Below are 23,711 nucleotides of genomic sequence, written 5' to 3'. Positions count from 1 at the left end.
TAATTCCGAACCCACTTATTTAAATGTCTCTGAAAACACACGCCCTTCTGTTTTTGAAGAAAACAAATCACACCAAAGGACTGCACAAACCGGACTTAAAACGAACAAATACTTGCCGAATGTGAACGAACGTATAGTTATGTGTTTAGAGACACGGTTAGAAAAATTAAAAACCGATTTCAGTCCCTCCCGTCACAGAATCCCCGAGGGAGAAGGGGACACTCCAAGGATGCCGGGTAATAAAATCTACCGTATACCCCAGAGAGTTGTTAATTGCTTCTATTATTTTGGGCTAGAAGCCGATCTGTTGGGACTGGCCGGGAATCCAGTAACTCAATGACAAAAGGTGCAGAAGCTTGAGGTAGAAAACCGCAGGGGGCCAGGCAGGTGGTCTGCGCGGCCACCCAAACTCCTCTGGGGGACTTTTTGGAAAACAGTTGTACCGTTTGGGTTCTCTTCTCTGGGTTTCAACATTCGTTTTTTCCTTTCTTCTCCTGAGCGAAGAACGCGTCAGCTGGGAATGAGGTGCCTTTCGCCTTCAACCTGGAGGCGCCGGCCTCCCCCGGGCTCCCGGGCTCCCGCGCCGGCAGAGAAGGGGCTCCGGGGGCGGGGCGGGGGACTCCGGGGGAGGAGCGGGGGGGCTCCGGGGGCGAGCGGGCGGCGCGAGGGCTGGGGCGCGCTCCGCCGGGGTGCGCGGGCAGGTGGGGCGTGGCGGGGGCGTGGAGAGCCCCGGCCCGCGGGCCGCCGCCCAGCTCCCGGCCCGCCCGGGAGGAGCCGCGCCGCAGACGGTTATAAGAAGCCGAACCGCAGGCGTTCCGCGCGCCGCCGCCGACCCCCCCACCCCCACCCCGAGCACCGGTCGCCCTGCGAGGGCCGAGGCGGGGCCGTGGGGTGGGCCCCCAAAGGGATGCTCTCGCCCGAGCGGCGAGACCTGCCCCGCTCCCCTCTCGCCGCCGCCGCCGCGCCGCACCCGCCGACGGCCACCGACATGGCTCTCTATTGCGGCGACAACTTCGGCGTCTACTCGCAGCCCGGCCTGCCCCCGCCTGCCGCCGCCGCCGCCGCCGCCCAGGGCGCCCCTCCGGCCGCCAGGGCGCCCTACGGGCTGGCAGACTACGCCGCGCCGCCCGCCGCAGCCGCCAACCCCTACCTGTGGCTCAACGGGCCGGGTGTGGGCGGCCCGCCCGCCGCCGCCGCTGCCGCCGCCGCCGCGGCGTACCTGGGCGCCCCGCCGCCGCCTCCCCCGCCCCCCGGGGGCGCCGCCGGGCCCTTCCTGCAGCCGCCCCCCGCCGCCGGCACCTTCGGCTGCGCGCAGCGGGCCTTCGCTCAACCCGCGCCCGCCGCGCCCGCCTCTCCCGCGGGGCCCGCCGCGCCCGGGGAGCTGGGCTGGCTGTCCATGGCCAGCCGCGAGGACCTGATGAAGATGGTGCGGCCGCCCTACTCGTACTCGGCGCTCATCGCCATGGCCATTCAGAGCGCGCCCGAGCGCAAGCTCACGCTCAGCCACATCTACCAGTTCGTGGCCGACAGCTTCCCCTTCTACCAGCGCAGCAAGGCCGGCTGGCAGAACTCCATCCGCCACAACCTGTCGCTCAACGACTGCTTCAAGAAGGTGCCCCGCGACGAGGACGACCCAGGTGAGGGCGCCGGACAGGTGCTGCCCGGCCCAGGAGTGGGGGGCAGCGGCGCGCGGGCAAGGGTCGCGTTGGCGTGGGGCTTGACTTGAAGCTCCACGCAGGGTCCTCTCTAACTGGGGATGGGAGCCGGGGTGGGGAATCACCACCCGAACCTCCGACCTCGTCTGGCCAGGGTGAGGGCAAGCCGGAGGACAAAGGGAACCATCAGAGGGTCCTCAGAGCGGGGAGCCGGTGGGGGTGGAGCTCGCCCCTTACACCTACACCCCCCCCCCATACACGCTCTCACATACACACACGCGCGCGAGCGCGGAGGCTGGCCAGTTAGAGAAGAAGGAAAAAGACCGTATTTTCTGACGGGAAGCCACCCCTGGGTGATGTTCATCATGCCGATTGAAGGGACGGTCCAAGGCACAGGGAGGTAGGTTAGCAATAAGAACCCGCGTGCGATCTTAGATAAGGGACAACTGTAAAGGGATTCAGGTGAGCTGAGAATCAATCCCATTGCACGGAAGAGGTGGTGAGAGACCGAGCAACAGCAGGCCTTTCAGGCTGTCCCTGGATGCCCTTCTTCCTGCCCCAGGTTCCTAAGACTTGATCAACGGTGTCCTTCATGAAACAAGCGCCTACCTTGTGAGAAATGTTATGAGGGTAGTGACACAGGCATTGGGACAGAAGGCCAAGAGGAATCAGAGAGCTTTAGCTGGGGTCCTGCAAATTGTGGTTTCGGTGCCTTACCGTTTCCAAATGTAAAAATGAAAACCCCAAGTTTGCTGCGTTCTGATCTAAGCCCTCTGCTGGGGAGGGCTGGGTTGCAGTGGAGTGCTGTGAGTGGTTTTCCTCTACCTGAGAAGGAGTGGAGTGGACCCAAAAAGAAGGGAAACACGATTATACTTGAGGTTTTCAGAAGGCTCTGGCAACCAGGTAGGGGACAGAGGTGTGATGGGCAAAAGAGAAATGAAATGGTTTCAGTTGCATGCTACAGAGATCCAGGATTTTGTGTAAAATGCTCTGGAGTGTTCCCTCCCCCCTCCCCCCGCCCCCAATGTATTCTAGAGGGGAGCTTTCCAGTGGAAATACATTATAAATCACGTGTGATGGCAAATTTTCTGGTAGCCACATTTAAAAAGGTAAAAAGAAACTGATGAAATTATTTTTACTATTTTTAAGTCACCCAAACTACTGTTTCAACATAAACCAAATATAAAAATTTTTACTGAGATGCCTTTTTTTTTGTATTAAGTATTCAGAATCCTGTGTGTGTTTAATTCCACTTGGCATTTTGGACTACCCACTTTTCAAGTGCCCGACAGCCATGTGTGGCAAGTGGTTACTGCATTGGACAGGACGTACAGTTCTGGAAGGTGCAGCTTCCCAGTCTGGCCTCTGAATCACCCGAGATTATCACATTGTCATGTATATTCTTTTAGACTTTCTAAAAAGTTGGTGTCTTTAGCTAGTGTCTTGTCAAAGCCTTTGGGACTTAGGGGCCCAATATCAGATATCCTTATAGGTGCAGGTATTACTATCTAGATGGTAGTTGTATGAATAAGAATTTTTTCTTTTTGCAACTATTTGCAAAAAATGTGTTAATGAAGTTAATGGGCTTGGAGGGGTGTGTGCTGGTTTGTGCAGGCAACCTAATACAGTGGTTAGGTAAGAATGCTGAGTCTAGAGTCAGCCTGCTTAAATCCCTTAAATCCCCATTGCCAACTGGGAATACTGCAGGTTACTAACCCGTCTGCCCCTCAGTTTCACCATCTGAAAAATGGAGGCACTGATAGTGCCTCCACAGAGCTGTGAGGGGCAGCAGAAGTTGTCCATGTAAAAGCACTTGATGGGATAAGTGCTGAGCAGTGCTTTCACATGTCAAAGATTCTATTTACTGGAAATGATAAAAGTTACTGAGAGAAAATCTTCCAAGTGACAGGTCTTTTTTTTACCTCAGTTGTACTAGGTAGTGGGGGAAGTTTTTTAAGCAGAAGACTGGCTCTGCATGCATTACCTGAGGCTCTGATCTGAGGTCTGCAGGGTGAGGGATACAGGGCCTCTGCTGCTCAAGGTGGGGGAGTGAGGCATGTAGACTGCAGGAGCTTCCTGTACCATGAACAATGTTACCCAAGTTGTTAAAAGGACTGATAGCTCAGTGGTAACTTTTGTAATTTTTGTTTGGCAAGACAAATGATTGGGCATTCGAGGTTGCTTTTTCCAGTGGAGTGTGTGTGTGTGTTTTGTTTGTTTTAGGGACAAATAGTGTACCTTTCAGCCAATAACAATGATAACAGATAGTGATTTTCACTGCTAACTGTGTGCCAGCTTCTCTGTGGAGACAGCACTTAACCCTCGCATCAGTCTATGAAATGGGCATTATCCTTATGCCTACTTCTGTAAATAAAGAAATGTAGGCTCAAATTTAAGCAGCACCAAGATTTTGCAAGGGTACAGTGTATGGATCCAGAGGGGAAGGCGTTGGGTAAATAAAAATGTCTTGGGCCTAGAATTAGGTCTTAAGATTTAGGTAGCAGACACTGCCAGGGGGAGGTGGAAATGGCCAGAGCACCTTTGTTCTGGATTTCTTGTAGAAGGTGAGGAGCAAGGTCTCCCCAAAAGGATAATCTTCATCTTGGTCCAAATTTATGAGAGTCTGTGCTGCTCCTTGCAGAACTGAAGCTGACTGCATGGGCCTGAGCTGGGCGCTTCTCTGACTTGCGTGCCTTTCTCCTCTCCACAGGGAAAGGGAATTACTGGACCCTGGATCCGAACTGTGAGAAAATGTTTGACAATGGGAACTTCCGTCGGAAGCGCAAGCGCCGCTCCGAAGCCAGCAGCACCTCCACGGTGGCCGCAGGGACCGCAAAATCGGAAGAAGGGCTCTCCTCGGGACTGGGGTCCGGCGTGGGTGGGAAGCCCGAAGGAGACAGCCCCCCTGCATTGCTAAGGCCGCCCCAGTCCCCAGAGTCCCCCGAGGGCGCCAAGAGTACTGCCTCCTCCCCTGGAGGGTCCCTGCTCTCCTCCGCCCCTTGCCTCAACACCTTCTTCAGCAGCCTGAGCACCCTGAGCGTCAGCAGCAGTGGGAGCACCCCGCGGGCGGTCCCCACCGGCCGCCACCTAGGGATCCAGGGGGGCCCCTTGGCCTCCAGCAGCACGTTCCCCGCCAGCTCCGTCCCGGAAGCCCCACCAGACAGCTTGCCACTGAGCAACGGTGCCAGCAACGGCAGCAGCAGCCAGAGGTCCTCCTACTACAGCCCCTTCCCCGCCAGCAGCGGCGGGGGTCAGAGCAGCCCGTTCAGCAGCTCCTTCTACAACTTCAGCATGGTCAACAGCCTCATCTACCCCCGCGAGGGCTCCGAGGTCTAGGACAGCCTGGGACAGCCGCCCTCCGGACTTGAATATGCACACCCGAGGTCTCGTGACATGCAGATTTCATGGGACAGGAAGTGGGCTTCTGCATTCCTCTGGAGGCCCAGGTGCTCCTGTGGCCCGATGGGAGCAGTAGATAACTCTTCCTGTAGCCCCGTGCGCTTTTACAGGTTTCTCTGGAGAGAAAGCCACCTCACTCTACTGGGGACAGGGCAGGGACCATGTCTGTTCTGTTTGTCACTGTAGCGCAGGGTTATGAGCTCAGATGTGTCCAAGGGCCGGCCAAAGAGCAAAAGAATGAAGCTGATCCAGTAGGAAAGAGGTAGCAGTTGGTCCCTTGAAGCATGTAAGGGGTGCTCTGGCAGACCAGCAAAAGGCTGCTGTGGGCCGTTTGTTACTTTCCTGCCTGGCAGCGTCCTCATTTGTCTAGAGAAGTCAGATATCTGGATGTTTATAGGAAACCTCCATTTGCAGTTTTTGGCCACGAATTAAAGTTTAAATCCTGTGCTGGATCCTACCGCAGCACAGGTCCTCTGAGCTCTATCCAGCTCATGTGTCACCTCCACTTCTGCTCCGTGCCTGGGCCCCGGTAGATACTAACTAATAGCCGGGAAGCTGCCCCCGAGAGCCGTGGGTGCCCAGCGCTGTTTCAGACGGACACTCGAGGTTGTATTAGGTCATTTAATCCTCACAACAACCTTGGGAGCTAGGTATGGTTACTACCCCTCACGTTCAGATGTCAGGTGACTCCCCCAAGGTCACACGGTAAGTTGTGGAGCCGGATCGGGTCCAGGCAGTCTGGCTCCAGAGCTAGTACTGGAGGGTCTGTTCTGGTTCTAAAAAAAAAGAAGGTGCCATTGTCCATAGGCAGACATAGCGTCTAGGGGTAGGAATGAACTAGGTCTCATTTAACCAAAGATTTCTGGTTGAAATAAGTATCACTTGAGCTGAGCAGCAAGGATAGGCACCACCTCTGCCTCTTCCACCATGTGCCTGAGGTCCAGGGTGACCATGGTCCTCATTAACTTGATGTCTTAGCCCTTTTAGCATGTGTCCTGGATTTCTCATTTTTAAAACAAAATATTAGAATTTTACTAAAAGTAGTTTTTTAAGTGGAATTTTTATAGTTTCTTAATAAAACATTTGTTGTCGAAAAATTATTAATATAATTTATTTTTGGCACTCCCTTTTACTTCTCAAGAGGTATCTTCATTTGAATGGTGTTCATGGTCACCCTCCCAGGGCCCAGCCAGAGCTCAGCCATTGTTTGAACTTAATCTAAGAGGTGCTAATTAAAATGGGGATGATTGTTGATTTATTGGAACAGCCTCCATTAAGATTAATAGAATGTCCTGAATTGCCTTTGTACCATGTTGTTGGGTCTTTGATAGAAACATTGTTGCTTTGGGGATTTAATTATTTTATTTTTTTTTTTTTAGAAAAAGGACCACACGTACATTGTAAAAAAAATTTCAACTTTTCCCTGTGTATTCTTTTCTGAGACTCACAGCATTATTCTTAAATTTTTATTTTGAAATACACAATACAAAAATTATTTTTTAAACAGTTTATCGAGGTATGAATAACATCACCATTACTTTTTAAAAATTACAGAGAAAGACAACCAAAGAGACTACCTACCCCCAGATTGTGTGTACAAAAACCAATTTCTGTGGATATTTTTCTATGTGAAAAATCGTATGGACTTTTATAAATATTGCTTCTAACACAATTCTATATTTGTAAATTAATTTATAATGTGAACTGGGACAAAACTTTTTTTCCCAAGAAAGTACACTGCATGCTGAAAATCACATGAAATAAACTCTAAGTGGGATGATTTCTGGCCACTTTTAGGCATTTGTTTTTCTATCTTCAGCTTCTCCTAAAGGAAGAGAGGTGTGAGGGGCCTGGCACTGAAGCCATGACAAGGATTTTGTTGAGAGTGAAAGCAAACGGTTTTTTGTCGGATTTGTCCCACCTGCCCACATCTGAAAGGCTGGAACCAAACAGTTACTCCTTGGGGATGGTCTGTAGGCCGATGAGCAGATTGATTTTTAGCAGAGTAACAGTCTGTCTTCAATCAAATTAAGTGCACAGACTTCTCTTCCAGAATGAAATGCTGCTCTGAGGTCTTACCACCTGGCAGCGGTCCACAGGTGGGGCTCTGCAGCCTTGGGTGTGGTGGCCCCCTTGAGGGCCACAGGTAACCCATTATTTCCAAGGAAATAGGAAACTGTTGAACTGGGCTCCTTCTAGAGGAATCCTGAAAGCTGAGGTTTCTAGACCAGGGTTTCTTGGCCTCAGCTTGTGGTATTTGGGGGGTGGGTAATGGGGTTGAAGAGGTTATTCTGTGCATCAGGACATTCAGCGTCCCTGGTCTCCACCTGTTTGATCCTCGAAGCACCCCCTCTCCTCCTGGCTGGGGCCACATGAGACAACCAAAAGTATCTCCAGACGTTGACAAATGTCCTCCGATGACGAGGGGTGGGGCAAAATCAACCCTGCTGGAGAACCCCTGATCTAGACTGACACCTACAATTTGCCAACGAGGAAACCTGCTCCCTTACTCATTCAGGGCATTGTTGAGCCACGAATGAATTGGGCCACCGGGTCTCTGGCATAGGACAGTTTCTGTCCTATGGGATGCCTTTTGCCCTCAAGAAAATCAGTCCTGAGCAGGAGCAACCTGGGACCTGAGGCATTTCTCAAAACAGACCCACCGGTTTGCCCTGTCACATTGGAGGTAGATTTACTTCCATATTTGCGTTGCTGATCATAGATTCTTAGGGTAGCTTCCTTCTTGGCATCTATTTCTACTAACTCTACTAGGCTGGAGTACTATGGGTCAACAAACCACCTGGGTTATTTTTTCGGCAGGGGTAGGTGGGATGGGAGGATGATGGAGACAGGCATATGATTTCTTGGAAAGAAAGACACGTAAAAAGAACTTGAGTGACTTGTGCTTGGAAATATCTATATCTGAGCGGTTGACACTAAATGCCAGAACAATAGTGTTTATGAGAACAAAGACAAAAGGAAGAATCCCCTCCAATCTCTCTCTGAACCACTAGAGAGGGCAGCCAGGGTGGCTCCCCCGTCTCCACTCCCAGGACCAGTCTCCCATCAGGGAGCTGCCTCCTGCTGGGCATGGGACGGAGGCAGAGGGCAGAGGAATGAAGCTGCCTGTGCGGGTGATGTTTCCAGGTCAAAGTCTGCACCAGCGCCCCCCAACTGGCACTGATTTCCTGCATCTGTGACACATTCTGCCTGGGAACCAGGTCAGAAATTCTGGATCTGAGCTAGATTGCACTTCCCGTTGTTCGGGACAGTGCAGAGGGAAAGATGTGGGATCTACAGGAGTGTCCTTCATTCTCTGGGTTGGCCAGGGGACCGGGGGCTGATGGCGAGCTGCAGCCCAGGCCGAGGCCCTTTGGGCACACGTATAACTGAAAGCATGTGCTTTCCAAGCCTTCTGGAATCTCACGTACCTTCCAGAATAAGACGGGGCAGAGAAGAATTTTAAAAACCAAGAAACCGGATTTAGGTTTCCTTCTAAGTACTTTGAGAACCTTTATCCCATTTTTTTTTTTTTTTTTTTAAGTAGGCTCCACACCCAGCACAAAGCCCAAGGCGGGGCTTGAACTCACAGACCTGAGATCAAGACCTGAGCTAAGATCAAGAGCTGGACGCTTCACCAACTGAGGCACCTAGGTGCCCCCCATTTTATCCCATTCTTAAATTTACTAGGAAAGGGGGCACCCAGAGGCTTCGAGAACTATGAGCCTTTGCACCCCAACTTCTCCAGCTCCCAGGGCACTGTCAAGTCCCAGGGCAAACTGGGTCAAGGTCGGGCCATGAGGAATGTCACTGAAACTGTGCTCCTCTTCCTCCCTGCAACCACCCAAAACTTGGAGAGAGGCTAAGTGTGCAGCATCTAACTGGTTTTTTGTTTTCTTTAGCTGCTGTAGTAGCAAAACCCTGAGATTGTTAATGAAGAAGAAACTCCCAGTGGTTTACCTGAGGCAGGGATTTGCTGGTTTCTGGGGCAGAGAACCGGTCACCAACATGGCCTTGCCTTTTGTCATGGAAAGCAGTCAGCTGGGGCGCGTGGCTGGGTGGCAGGCATCGCTGGAGAAGGAAGGAATTTCCTGTCAGATTTGAAAACAAAAAAGGTCAAAAAGACCAGCTACCTACCGAATTCCTCCCTGCTTTTTTATTCAAGATGTCAGGGGATCCTCACCAAAACCCCGGGAGGCCTGGAGAGCAGCCTTTTATTATTTTAAAAAAGGCAAACATTACAATAATAATAACTCACTTACTAGGTGCCGGGAATTGTCCTAAAGTATATAAAGATATATATTAAGTATAAAACAGGTATCTTAACACAACAACTCTATGAGGTAGACACTGTTTGTTTTTGTTTTTTATTCTAAGTCTATCCCCCGTATGGGGCTCAAACTCATGACCCCGAGATCCAAAGTCGCATGCTCTCCCGACTGAGCCAGCTGGGCGCCCCAAGTAGACACTGTTATTATCCATTTCACCCTTCACACAGTTTGTATAATTGGGCCATGGCCAAAAATCTAAGTAGCTACTGCAGACAGGTGGTGGAACGGAGATTCAAAATCAAGTCGCCCGATGTCAGGACCCACCTGCCCTTACACTGCTCTATTGTCTCCGCATTTTGGAGATGAGAAAGGAGAGGCACAGAGTGGTTAAGCAACTCGCCCAAGGCCACACTTGTTGGTTGCAGATTTGGGGGCTTAGAAGCCAGGCTCCTGCCCCCCTCAGTGACGTTCCCTCGAGGCATTTCCTCTGGATGCTCCCTGAGGTTGGTTTTCCCATCTGGGGAAAAAGGTTCGCAGTGGGAAGGAAGCCGGCAGCTAGGTCAGAGGCCCAGCCAGATCTTGGGCTCTGAAGCTGCCCAGAGAAGCCAGACGTTGGAGACACTGGTTTGGAACCTCGGACAGAGACTCAGCAAATCCCTTTGGGCACCAGGCCCCATGCTGGGCACTGAAAATATCCAGAGGATTCAGACCCACCCGCACCCTTAGCAAGTGTGTAGCCACAGGCAGGCTAGAGCAGAGGTGGGGGTGGGGAGGTGCAGGGGAGGAATGAGGGGGTGCGGGGGTGGTAATGCACAAGGTCAGCCTGCTTTCTCCCACCAGACTGCCGGCCACCCCCCTCAATTTCCCCCCAGAGGGAAATAGCGCAGCTTAACCTTCGGGAAGAGCCGCCGACAGTTCCCCCGGTCCTGCCTGAGAGTCTGTCAGCCCTGCCCTCCTTCGCCGTCCTGTGGCATATGCTAGAAGACAAGGACCAAGCTGTTCCTCAAAGCAGGGGTGCCTCTGGACTGACAGAAGCAGCTGCAGCACCTGTGGTCCAGTGGTGGGGTTTTCTCCTCCCCGGTTTACCCTCCTGATATGCATTAAGCAAAGCACATCCTCGGGGATCCTTCTGCTCCACGCTGGGGTCAGGAAGGGGGGGCATTCACAAGCAAGAGGATCTCCTTCCTTTTCATCTCCAAGGATGAAATCAACTGACTCCATTCTGTAGCTGGCCTCCTCCAATTCTCCTTTCCTGGGCCGGCCCACAGGCACTGTGTGACCGAGGCCAGAAACACACACTCCTGGGGCCTCAGCCCCTCAGCCTCCTCTGCAAAACCCCCGCTTCACGGCCCCGAGAGGACTAATGTATTTATTTCGTATTGTATCTGTGTGCTCGCCCACGAGAGCCTCCAGAAGGGCCTCAGGATCCACTCCCAGAGCTTCCTCTTGTCTCTCCTCAGAAAGTCTGAGGGCCATATTATCCACTTGTTTGCCCAATGGCCTCAGAGGGGGGTGTATTATTAGTCTCATGTTCCAGAAGGGCCACACAGCTTACGAAGCACGGCAAGCAGCTGGCCGCCGGGAGTGGACGAAGTCTTACTAGAAAGGGGAAGGCACATCTTCAGGGGCCCCAGTTCACGGGTCAGTCAGTGCATAAGTGTACTGAACACCCACCAAGTCTTTTGCTTCCTCTGTTTGCCTCACGGCCCACAACCAAGCCTGGAACAAGAACTGGCTCTCGTATTCAAAACTGGTTTCCAGCCCATGACCTCACACAGGTTCACCTGTGGTACCAGGTCTGTGCCCAGAAGGCACAGCAGCCTCCTAACTGGTCTCCTGGCCTCAGCCCCTAGCTCCCTGCTGTTACCATTGCCTTCATCCCTGCTGTTCTGAGTTCATTCTTTACTTGGCAGCCGGAGTCATCTTTTAAACAATAGATAATGATTATACTGCTTTCCTGCTTAGAACCTTTCCGGAACTTCTATGACTAGCGAACTCCAACAAACTATAGCAAACTCTGTGACCTGGCAAGAGCTAGCTCCCTCCACTCTCCCCATCTTCCCCTTTTACTTGGCTCTAGCCATTCACTGCTTGGAACCCCTCAGACATTCCAGACGCTTCTGTTTTAGGGTCTTTAGGGTCTAAAAGCTTAATGTCCCAGATCTTGCCAGGTTTCTTCTCAAAGGCCAGTCTTCAGAGCAGCTGTCCCTGAGCATCTAACCCTCCCCATCCTCTCAGGCTGCTTTTTGTACATTCTTCCCACCTTAAATAAATCTTTGATTTAAAAAATAAAACAAAAGCATTATGTGAATAAGATTATTCCTGGGGATGAGGGGTGAGCAGAGGAACAGGGACTGGCATGGACATTCTCAGTTGACCCTATTCATGTCTGTCTCCTCCTGTTTTAAAAAAGAAAGCCTATGTCCGAGTGAAATGATTGTCTTACTGATCTTATGAGAAAAGCACATTGTTCCTCCTTGCTGTTTAGGAAAACCAAGGCACAGAGCAACCACTTTCCCAGAACTGATTTATGATATACCTCACTTCCCCATTGTGGCATCAGTAGGTACATAAAATAGGAAAAGTTGACTTTCTCCCTCAGTTTTAAATGGGCAAAGCCCCAAGAATTTTTGCTATGTTCAGCCTGGATTTAGAACGCAGCCTTCCCCATCACTTCCCCCTCCTTGCGTTCCTACCTCCCCTGCGTTCTGAGTCTCAGCCAAACACCTGTAGTCTTTGATCAGCGGCATCGGCTATCCGCAGCTCTCCTTTCAGCCAGAAGACTTTCAAGGTCTCCCCTTTACTGGGCTTGGGAAAGGGGAAAACACCCATAGCCACGGTTACCCTGCACCCCTCCTTGCATACTGGTGGTAAGCGCCAAAGAATTGCTACTTCCGCAGACTTTATAAAACCTTCCTTCAATGGGATTAACTACAATGATTGCCACGGACAATAGCAATGTCAGCCACAGAACAGCAGCAACTTCCCCCATCTGCTCAGGTTATGGGCTGATGTCCTGCTGTATCTACGGTTCTTGGATCAGGAACTACTGAGAATGGCATACTTGTCCTACCATTATAGGGTTACTACCATTGATGAAATCATAGCGGGGCTGGCACTCGCATGGCCAATAACCCTTCTTCCCAGCATCTTAGGTGCTAAGATTCCTCCAAAGTCAGCATCACAGTTCATTTCAATGCTTCCAAATTTAGTGTCCCTTCCTCTGCTTAGCGGTTTTCATTAACCACTTCCTATACCTGTTAGGGAACATGCTAAAATCAAGATCTCCACTTACATTCTAGTGGAGGAGAAGAAGCAGAGGGGAGAACAGCGGGGTGACAAGTGCCTTGATCAGAGAAGTGTGGGGTGCCTTGGGAATCTCTGGGAGAGGTCCCAACCCTGACCTGAGTAGGAGTTACTGATGTGAAGAGAACAGAGAGGGAAGAAACAGGTGTGTGGGGGGGGCGTGGAAGCAGAGTGGGGGCCTGAAAACGAGAGGCCAGGACTCCCACAGGGAACGGAGAGAAGCTGCACTTGGAAGCAGGGGGCACTCAGCAGTTTCAGGCCAGGAAGGGCAGTGGAGGAGGCACAAGGTGAACCTAGAGTCTGATAAAGCCCCTCCATAGAGTAGAATCGGGCAGAGCAGAACAGATAGGGATGAGTCAAATTTCATCTTAAGACTGATGTTTGTGGGGGTGGCTCAGTCGGATAAGCGGCTGCCTTCAGCTCAGGTCATGATCCCAGGGTCCTGGGATCGAATCCCACATCAGGCTCCCTGCTCAGCAATGAGCCTGCTTCTCCCTCTCCCTGCTGCTTCCCCTACTTGTGCTTTCTCTCTCTTTCATATGAATGAATAAAACAATAAAATCTTAAAAAAAAAAAAAGAATGATGTTTATGGGGCACCTGGGTGGCTTAGGTGGTGTCTGCCTTGGGCTCGGGTCATGATCTCTAGGTCCTGGGATGGAGCCCCCATCGTCAGGCTTCTGGCTCAGCAGGGAGTCTGCTCCTCCCTCTCCCTTGGCTCCTCCCCACCTGCTCATGCTCTCTTTCTCTCTCTCTGTATCTCCAGGTCTCAAATGAGCGAATACAATCTTAAAAAAAAAGAAAGAATGATGTTTGTATTTCAAATAGAGTTCTTTTGGAGAATCCTCTGGAAGGACAAGATCCTCTAAGAGAGACCCCTCTAGAAAACTACTGTAGAAAAACAAGCAAGAGATGATGGCAATGTGAAGTAGGGCAGGGAGTACAGGGAAGAAAACAGTGGGAGGTCTTAGAGACACTTAGGAAGTAGAAAGGGGAGGCTTTGTGATTTCCTGAAAGTGGTGGTTGGGGGAGAAGGAAGACTACTAGATGACTGTTGGGGTTCTGCCTGAAGTAATGGGGTGAGAGGTTCACCGGATCAGGACGTTCCAGGAGAGGAGGGACTGTCTGTAGGTCACCCAAGAGGAACTTTCCAGCAGAAGCTGGAGCCCTTAGGTTGAGATTAGGGGACAGGGCCAGGCTGGCTTTGTAAATCTGGAAGGTGTCAGAATGTGGGTGAGAGATTTAATTTAATCATTTAATAAATATTTCTTAGCAGCTACTCTGCATTAGGCCCTGTGCTCTGGGTTGGAGACACAAGGGTGAGAATAGCCACATAGCTGAGAGGACAGGGTTGCAGGGGTTGCCCTGGGACCACTTATGGTGGTGTTTGATGTACCGTATAGGCATGCTATTCCTTTCTAAAATTTGAAAGATTCAGGATTACAAAACACATTAATCTCCAAAATTTTGAGCGGGGCTTGCAGATCTGTAAGTGTGTCCTGTAGGTACAGATGGTGGTAGGGACCATGGATAGGTCCCCACCCATGGCTAGGTCCCCACAGGGCACAGCCTAGGGCACCACAGCTGTGCTCAAGTAGGAGCACTGGTTGGTTTCTGTGTGAATCAGGAGCCTGGATTTGTCTACTCTTATGGTGCTGGCTATGGAGACGGGTAAAGCAGAAGAAGGGGCTAGTGCGAGACCCTCCCCAGAGAAGAGACACTCACTCAGACAGCTGATAACAGAAGCCAAAAGACATGAAATAACATCCTTGGAGGGTTGAGAGATACAACTGTCCATGTAGATACCTGTGTCCTGAAAACCTACCATTGTTCAAGTACAAGGGCAAAAGGAAGCATTTCTATGTAAATCAAGGCTGAGGGAGGCATGGCCAGAGAACCTAAAGAACATCTCTATGACTTACTTCAGTAAAAAAGAGAACATCTGTGAAGAAAGCTCAAAGAAGGTGGGAACAAAGAAAGTGATGTTAGGTAAGTCTAAACAGCTGTGGTCCTTAGAACATAATAAAATTGATGTTTAAGGACAAAGATTCTAGTTCACTTAGGGCCTCACTACCAAAATCTGTCTTAGGAGCCACTAGGACTGATCCTACTATGCCCACTGTCTGTGTAGTCAGTTATCAAGAATCAGTAAGGTTAGGGCACCTGGGTGGCCCATTTGGTTGAGTGCCTGACTCTTGGCTTTGGCTCAGGTCATGATCTCAGGGTCGTGAGATTGAGCCCCACATCGGGCTCCTCGCTCTGCAATTAGTGGGAATCTGCTTGAAATTCTCTCCCTTCCCTAACCACCCCCCCACTCCGGCCACACCCCTCACTGCCCATCCCCCCACACGTTCTCTCGCCTTCTCTCGAATAAATAAATCATCAAAAAACTTAAAAAAAAAAAAAAGAATCAGGGGTGCCTTGGTGACTCAGTGGATTAAAGCCTCTGCCTTTGGCTCAGGTCATGATCCCAGGGTCCTGGGATCGAGCCCCACATCAGGCTCTCTGCTCAGCGGGGAGCCTGCCTCCCTCTCTCTCTCTCTCTGCCTGCCTCTCTGCCTACTTGTGATCTCTGTCTGTCAAATAAGTAAGTAAGTAAATAAATAAATCTTTAAAAAAATAAGAAGAAAAAAGTAAAAGAAAAGAATCAATAAGATTCTCCTCTCCTATCGTCTCTTCTTCAGGCAAAGCCGACCAAGAGATCTATTTCTTGAAGGTTTTTTCTTTTGGGAGAATTCCCTTTCTCTACCATCTTTCAGGACTCCTCCTGTGTGGAGGTATAAGGATGAAATCAGATGTTTCTGGGTGATGCTGTAGTATTGTGTGTAGCCCTTTGAAAATCAGGCGTAAGTTTTTTTTTTTTCTCCTTAATCAACTTCCCTTGAGGCCACGTTGCTCACACTTAGAGGGTATGTACTTGGACCCATGTAGCTTCTTTTGCCTCCACAAGAAGCCCACTTCACAAGGCCCACTCCTTGCCAAATCCCTGCTCTGTGTCTTTCATCACAACTTGAAGGGTTGTTGTGAGCAACCCTCACACTCACACTAACCCTAACCCTAACCCTAACACTTGGGTTAGTTCGAACTGATAGCACTCAGTCATGGTGGGTGGCTCAGTTCCCATCATCAACAGATACTCCATCATTGGGTATTAAGTGTTTCCCAAACTTCACCCTTGTTCAGGAGCTGCATCTTACAAGAAAAATTACATACAGAGTGGAACACATTTTTGTTCTAAAATTTTAGTCACTTCAAGCATCCTCCCGCAACCGCTTGTTGTAAGTTCTAATCTGCTTCGGACACATCGAGTAACATGCATATATTGAGATATATGAGGAGTAGAGCTACTCATGATCCACTTTGGGGTAAACTAGAGAGCATTCTCTTTCTCTGAGCTCCACTCAAAGATGTCAGATTGTAGATTCCTTTGGAGTAGGGTTGAACCATATGTTGACCCATCAAGCACTGGGCTTCTTTTTTAGTTATAGAGGGTGCAAATTACTCAAATTTGTTTCTCACTTTGGAGTAGATATTTTGTCATGCTACAGATTACATACTCTGGAAACTTCACTAGATAGCGGCCCTATATGTTTTTGAAGACTTATTTTTTTGCTTTCTCCCATAGGCATATCTTATAAAAACAGGTATGAATAGCTACTTCTTGCTTTTCATTATTGTTATGTCACTAAGGGAGAATACTAGCATGATGTCCTGTGAGATGGTAAAATGGTACAGTTAGCAACCCATAATACCTGCACTGTGTGCTTAGAGAATTAGCATATATATTCTAGGTAGAATTGTAAAGGTCCATAGCTATCCCTTACAGAAGAAAATGAATCATTTCTAATTTTCTGTTTAGAGAATAAAGAAAAATATTATGCAATAAATACTTCCATATCAGATATCAAAGGCTATATTGATTTTCTCTAGTAGAAACATCTAGAATACTGTTATCAATGATCAGACTAAGTTTATAATAATATACTACTATTATCCAAGCCCTTCACTTTTTATACTCACCTAACTTGGAAAGCTAAACATGAATATGAAAAGTATAATCAATCTTGCATCTTTCTTGTGTCACAGGTCTCTGGTATCTCAATATTATTTAGTGTGGGTTAGAATTAATCCAGGTTTATGTGAGTCTCCCTAGTAAATTATTACAGTTTCAGTCGTCTGTCCGAGCAAATATACTGAGTGAAAAGTCTCTTTAACTGTATCCTTATTAGTAAATTAAGCCAGATTTAAAATTATGTTCTGCCCAGAAGATAAAGTTCTACAATGTTCCCATTTAAAAAGTAACATAGGGTTGCCTGGGTGGCTCAGTCCATTGGGCATCTGTCTTCAGCTCAAGTTATGATCTCAGGGTCCTGGGATCAAGCCTCACATCAGGCTCTCTGCTCAGTGGGGAACCTGTTTCTCCCTCTCCCACTCCCTCTGTCTACCACTCTGCCTACTTGTGCTCTCTCTGTGTCAAATAAATAAATAAAATCTTTAAAAATATTTTAAAAAAAATTTTTAAGTAACATAAAAGAGTAAATTCCTGCATCATGAATGCTGTATTATAGTAAACACTTAAATCCAGATGAAATGGAAAAATTTCTAGGAATATATCAGTTAATGAAACTGACACAAAAGAGGTAGAAGCCCTGCATGGACAAATACTCATAGAAGAAATTTGAATAGTAGTCAAAAATCTGCATCAGGGAAAGGCACTAGGCCAAGATAGATTTATGCATAAGCTCTACCAATGTTTCAGACCATATGACCCCCATGTTCCTTTTAAACATGCACAAATGTGAAAACTTACTCATTTGTTCCGTGAAGTCAAGATCCTGATACCTCTTAATCGGGTTAGCTCCAAAAGAAAACCGTACCCAAACTTCACTTACAAATAAATGCCAGTGCAGACCAATGTCTGCTGGGAGATGGACTCTGAGGAGCTCTTGGGTTTCTACATGTCTTGCAAATGGAAGTGCTAATGACTCTTCTGCTTCAGACTGTATTTTCAAAGATGTTTGTACATTGAACAACCTTGGAAGATACCAATAGAACCTCCCTCCAGAACAGAGAGCAGTTTTGCTTACTGTCACGTATGATGAAAATAATGTCTCCCTCCAGTAGTTTTGCTTATTTCCCTTTATAAAAGGGAAGCCCAGAGTTTCTTGGCTGTGAAGCAAGTTACCTGTGTGTATAGCATCCACCTGTGTTGTCCCTGTGGGGTTTGTGGGACAAGGGAAGCCAATGGGAACATGACACTTAAGTCCTTTTTCTCTGGCCCAGGAGTCTGGTGTATTCTGTCAGCTTGTGCGATGCTATGACAAGCTAACTTGTTAGCTTGCAATCAACGAGAAAAACTCAAACCTTTTACATTCTCAGTTAGGTCTTAAATAGGTTATTAGTGGGCTGAATTCAGTGTTAAAAGAGCATATATGATGGCACGATACGATTTATTCTAGTTAGTCAAGTTTATCATCATCAAAAAATCTATTAATGTAGCTGACTATTAAAGGACAATAAAATGAAGCATATGCTGAAAAATCATGTATTCTTAAAATCACTTAGTGCTTGGGTGCCTGGGTGGCTCAGTTGGTTAAGCATCTGCCTTCAGCTCAGGTCATGATCCCAGGTCGTGGGATCAAGTCCCGCATCAGGCTCCCTGCTCAGCCGAAAGCCTGCTTCTCTCTTTCCCTCTGCTGCTCCCCCTGCTTGTGCTCTCTCATGCGCTCTCTCTCTCTCTCTCTGTCAAATAAATAAATAAATAAATAATCTTTTAAAAAGAAAGTCACTTAGATCTTATTAAAGCTAAATAAATCAGTGAACATCAACAAAAGTATTTCTCATTGAGCTAAGAATAAAAGAAACATTCCTTAGTTTAAGAACATGATTTTGGGGCACCTGGGTGGCTCAGTGGGTTAAAGCCTCTGGGTCCTGGGATCATGACCCGAGCTGAAGGCAGAGGCTTTAACCCACTGAGCCACCCAGGCCCCCCCAAATAAATAAAATCTTAAAAAAAAAAAAAATTTATGATTTTACTGGGAACTAACAACAGTATTTTTATTTTTTTAAAGATTTTATTTATTTACTTGACACAGAGAGACATCACAAGTAAGCAAAGAGGCAGGCAGAGAGAGAAGGGGAAGCAGGCTCGCTGCTGAGCAGAGAGCCCGATGTGGGGCTTGCTCCCAGGACCCTGAGATCATGACCTGAGCTGAAGGCAGAGGCTCAACCCACTTAGCCACCCAGGCATCCCACAACAATACTTTTAAAGCATTCCCATTAAAGACGGGAATGAGGAAGAAGTTTACACTGCTACCTATACTATTCAGCATCGAACTGGAGTTAACTAATCAGTAAGAACAATAAACAGGAGGCATAAATATTGAAAAAGGAGAGAAAGAGATTTGCTGTTTTATTGATGGGCAATAGTTTAATTGATGGGCAATAAACAATACAAGAGAATCACCTAAAAATCTATTAAAATTAATGAAATGGGGCTCCCAGGTGGCTCAGTCCGTTGAGTGTCTGCCTTTGGCTCAGGTCATGATCCCAGGGTCCTGGGGTCCAGCCCCCAGTTGGGCTCCCTGCTCAGCTAGGAGTCTCTTTCTCCCCCTGCCACTCCCCCTGCTTGTGCTCTTGCTCTCTCTCTCTCTCTCAAATAAATAAATAAAATCTTAAAAAAAACAACAACTAATGAAATAGTTCAGTAACATGATCACAATCAGATATAAGATTTACACATGAAAAAGTCATGGCTTTCCTAACTAGAATAATAATCAGTTAGAAAATAAAAATGAAGAGTCCATTCTCAATAACAATAAAAATCTATAAAATTCCTAGGAATAACTTGACACAGAAAAGGCAGGCTCCACATTATATGTAAATATTTTTATTAAAATCCGGAAAATATTACTGAATGTCGTAAAAAAATACTATTTTCTTAAGTAAGAAAACTCACTATATAAAGATGTCACTGTCCCCCCGAGACAATCAATAAATTTAATGCAATGCCAGCTGAAGTCCCAAAAGAATTTTGTAATGCAAGCAATGAATTCCAATGCTTATCTGGAATAGGAAATATATGAGACAATTTTGGAAAAGAAGATACATGTATTTCCGCCCGCCCCTGGCCAGTTATTAAGACATAACATTTACAGACTCCAAAACAGTAAGCATCAAGGTGCAGGAAAATATGAATGAATCAAGGAGACAGTTTGGAGATTCTACAAAGGGACCCATCCACACACTAGAATTTAAAATATCATCAAAATGGCATTTCAGGGACGCCTGGGTGGCTCAGTTGGTTAGGCGGCTGCCTAATAATAAATAAATAAAATAAAAGTAAATAATAAAATAAATAAATAAAGTAAAATAAATAAAAAGTAAATAAAATAAAATAAAATAAAAGTAAAGTAAAATAAAAATAAAATAAAAAAAAGTAAATAAATTTAAAAAAGTAAATAAATAAAATCTTTAAAAAAAAAAGATATTCAGCCTCGTTAGCAGTCAGGGGCATGCAAATGAAAACAAATACTGTGTGTTTTTTATTTGTATTAAATTGAAAAAGATCGATAATTTCAACACTGGTGATGCATTAGTCTCGTACATTACCAGTACCAACATAAATTTGTTCTACTATTTAGCAATTCCAATGGCCGTATCCATATCAAAATTTAAACTACACTTATTTTTGATCCAGAAATTCCACTTCTACGAAATTATTTCAGAAGCCACTTTAGGATGTGTGCAGATGGCATCTGCTATTCACATAAAACCTTGATTTTTTTTTAAAGATTTTATTTATTTATTTGACAGATCACAAGTAGGCAGAGAGGCAGGCAGAAAGAGAGAGAGAAGGAAGCAGGCTCCCTGCTGAGCAGAGAGCGAGATGCGGGGCTCAATCCCAGGACCCTGAGATCAAGACCTGAGCCGAAGGCAGAGGCTTTAACCCACTGAGCCACCCAGGCACCCCTAAAACCTTGATCTTTTCCCAGCAGCACTTCATGGTGTCTGTGGATCTGCCTTCCGCAACCATAACCTTTGGAAGACAGTTTTTCTTTAAGTTATGACTTTCTCACAGCATACGACAGATTTCGTATCCGAAACATTCTGAAAACCTTGTTCTTTTGTAGGTGAGCTTCTCACACCCACATTCATTTTCATACAGGTTTGATTTTATTTGTCACCTTATTTAATTATTTTTCTTCTTTGCTGTTTTGTTCTGTTTCATTTTTACATTGGACCATGAGGACAAATTCACAAATCCGTCTTCTTTCCTTTCTCTCCCTGTTTATCGATCCTACTTCAGTCCTGCCACTTCAACTCAGGGTCTCAGTTTCATCTTTGGCAAAAGGAAAATCATAATATTTATTTCCCGTCTCTCGGGGCTTCATCTTTGCTTCCTGACAGCTCTTAGGAAGCCTTACTGGGTTAAAAGCTTCTGCTCCTGAATTCGGTTTCTTCAGGCTTCAAGGGAGAGAGGACCCTTTTCCCTCTGGGCTTCTGCCTGCCCTGTGCTAACCGTTGGTAATTGGTTCCTGTCAGAACAATGAACTCCTACTCCTGATTGCCTGCCAGACCTTTGCATGGAGAAAGGACCGCACAGTTTGGCTTACTTTTGAGGCTTTAAACACTTTCTACTAGTGGAACAACTAGACAGCACCCAATCAACCAACCAAACCAAATCCCTCACTTCTGGCAAAATCACACAGAGAAAGTCTCAGGGGCTGGTCGGGCCAATATCAGAGCCTGGATGGAACTGCCTTGTTGGAAGTCTCCCCTACCCCTTCAGCCTCCCACCCCCATCCCCAGGACCCCCTACCCCTTCAACCCCCAACCCCACCCCCTTACCCCCATCTTCAGTTCACCCTACATTGACCTTCCTTCTCCCTACTTCACCCTCGTTCTGTCTAGACCAGAGGCACAAGCATCCCAGCCAGCTCTGTGGGAGGGAATGCGGCCATGAGCTCCACCCTAACACAGAGGAATTTGGACTTGTTACTCCAGAAGCATATACTTCTGGTATATTTGTGGCTTCCCTAGTCACTGGAGGCCCTATCACCAGTACTTTCTGGGCCTTGCCTTTACATTTGCCCCTCTTTAGACTGACAGTCGCTTGAAAGTTTTTCTTTTTTTCATTGCCTCCCTATCCAGGGCCTCCCTCTCACTGGTGGTCCCCCACCCAGACAAAGCAAAACTCTCTTCCTGTCCTAGGCTTGACCTTGGGGGTACAGGGAAGTCTGTGCTACCAGCCCAGACTCCCCAGGGTTGGGACTATTCCAGGTGTAAGGCACAGGGCTGAATCTCCAGGGCTTGGCTGGAATTTGGAAAGATTTGCAAACTCTCCCTGCAAGGAAACTCCATTCTCTGACATTCAAGGTTTGTTTTCGGGCCTCTCATTGGGGAAACTGCTCTAGCAGATAAACATCTAATTCCCAAAGTACCCTAAGGCAGTCTTTCATTCCACCCAACAGAAATCCCTGATAAAAAGGGCAGGGGGTTTTCTTCTCCTGAACTCTCTTTGTCAGAGAAAGGACCTCTTTCAGCCTGTTCTAGCTCAGGCAAACATCATCACCCTGCCCAAAATGCAGGGCTGTGGGGGTGCCCAGTATGACCTCTAGAGAGGCTGGGAAGCCATTTTGGGGTCCACTGGTTAAAGCTGCTTTACAAGACACCCTTAAGTGTGTGTTACGTTTTACCCACGCTTAGAAACAGTAATCATAGAGCGGAAGGGGAATCCTATCACAAGAGTTCAAGCCCAATGGATGGCACAGGAGGTCAGAACGTCTGGAAGAAAGGACCATGGCCCCAGCAAACTGGGGATCAGACCCGTCCACAAACCTGGGTTGCCTCTACGTTCCTGAGCCTTGTAGGGAATCGCTGCATAGAGATTTGAGAGGTGGAGTAGGTCTAGATCAAGTGTTAGTGGACTACAGCCCTCCGGCCAGATCCCACCGGAGGCCGATTTTTACACAGCCTGAGAACAAGAATGGTTTCTTCACATTTACATGCTGGAAAAAATCAGAATACTTGCTCGTGACACATGACCATTCTATGAAATCCAAAGTTCCAGCATTTAAGCTAAGTGTTATTGATTTTCTTTTGCATATCGTCCAAAGCTGCAGTGGGGCTCCCGCTGCAGAGCTGAGCAGTGCACACAGACCATGGGCTCCTTCAAGCCTGAAATGTTGACTTACTTTTTTTTTTTTTAATTTTATTTATTTATTTGACAGAGAGAGACACAGTGAGAGAGGGAGCACAAGCAGGGGCAGTGGGAAAGGGAGATGCAGGCTCCCCGTGGAGCAGGGAGCCCAATGCGGGGCTTGATCCCAGGACCCTGGGATCATGACTGGAGCCAAAGGCAGACGCCTAATGACTGAGCCACCCAGGTGCCCCTGAAATGTTTACTTTTGGGCACTTTACAGGAAAAGTGTGCCAACTATTGGTTGAGATCATACATAAGGTAGAGTCCTTGATTTGGCATCATTGAAAGAGAATAGCTTTTACAGGTAGGTAGACCTCTGCTTAATTAAAAATGTATTATTATTATTTTATTTTGGAGAATACGCCAATAAGGTAGCCAAAGAAGCTACGACAAGGTTAGTCTTTGGTTTTGAGCATTTTTGTTTCTTCCCTCTTAGCTGTTTTTCAATTCCATGGGATTGTTCTTATTAGTTATTTTTAAAAGGAACATGCAAAACTTGCAAAACAGAGCAGCATTCAGGGACTCACTCAGTTCCACTCATAGGCACCGGTGCCACCTAATTGTTTGCCCCACACAAAAGGTGGATCAGAGAAAAATCACTTCTTTATTCTTCCCCTTTACATCATCTTCCCCGCACCTGGGGAGTCTGTATGCACGGGGACCGAGTACAACATGCGTCTGATGATGGGTTACACCAAAGCACACCAAGACCTAAATCCCTCCCAGATTTATGGAGATTTTCTATAGCTTAACTAGATTTCTAATTGTCCTGTCACCTGTACTGAAATGTACAGTATGTGTTCATCTCGAATTCTTTTCTGTTTCCATAATCTTGGTAAAGTTTCCTGCACTCAGAGAGTAAATCCAGTTTGGTCCAT

General features: G+C 47.5%; 1 protein-coding gene across 1 annotated transcript; it reads left to right on the top strand.

Moving 5' to 3' along the window:
* Positions 1-988: 988 nt before the first annotated feature.
* On the top strand, positions 989-4,991 carry LOC111147903 (forkhead box I3). The gene is made up of 2 exons (XM_022504170.1): positions 989-1,637; positions 4,366-4,991. Exons 1-2 carry the CDS (start codon positions 989-991, stop codon positions 4,989-4,991), a joined length of 1,275 nt encoding a protein of 424 aa, XP_022359878.1.
* Positions 4,992-23,711: the final 18,720 nt, after the last annotated feature.

Source organism: Enhydra lutris, unplaced genomic scaffold, assembly GCF_002288905.1.
Source record: "Enhydra lutris kenyoni isolate GAN:26980312 unplaced genomic scaffold, ASM228890v2 scaffoldscaffold18, whole genome shotgun sequence".
Classification (NCBI taxonomy): Eukaryota; Metazoa; Chordata; class Mammalia; order Carnivora; family Mustelidae; genus Enhydra; species Enhydra lutris.
This window is presented reverse-complemented; position numbering and strand designations above follow the sequence as displayed.

Coding starts and splice junctions, on each gene's coding strand:
- LOC111147903 (XM_022504170.1), top strand. CDS start 989: ATGGCTCTCTATTGCGGCGACAACTTCGGCGTCTACTCGCAGCCCGGC. Junction 1,638..4,365: donor CCGCGACGAGGACGACCCAG/GTGAGGGCGCCG, acceptor TCCTCTCCACAG/GGAAAGGGAATTACTGGACC.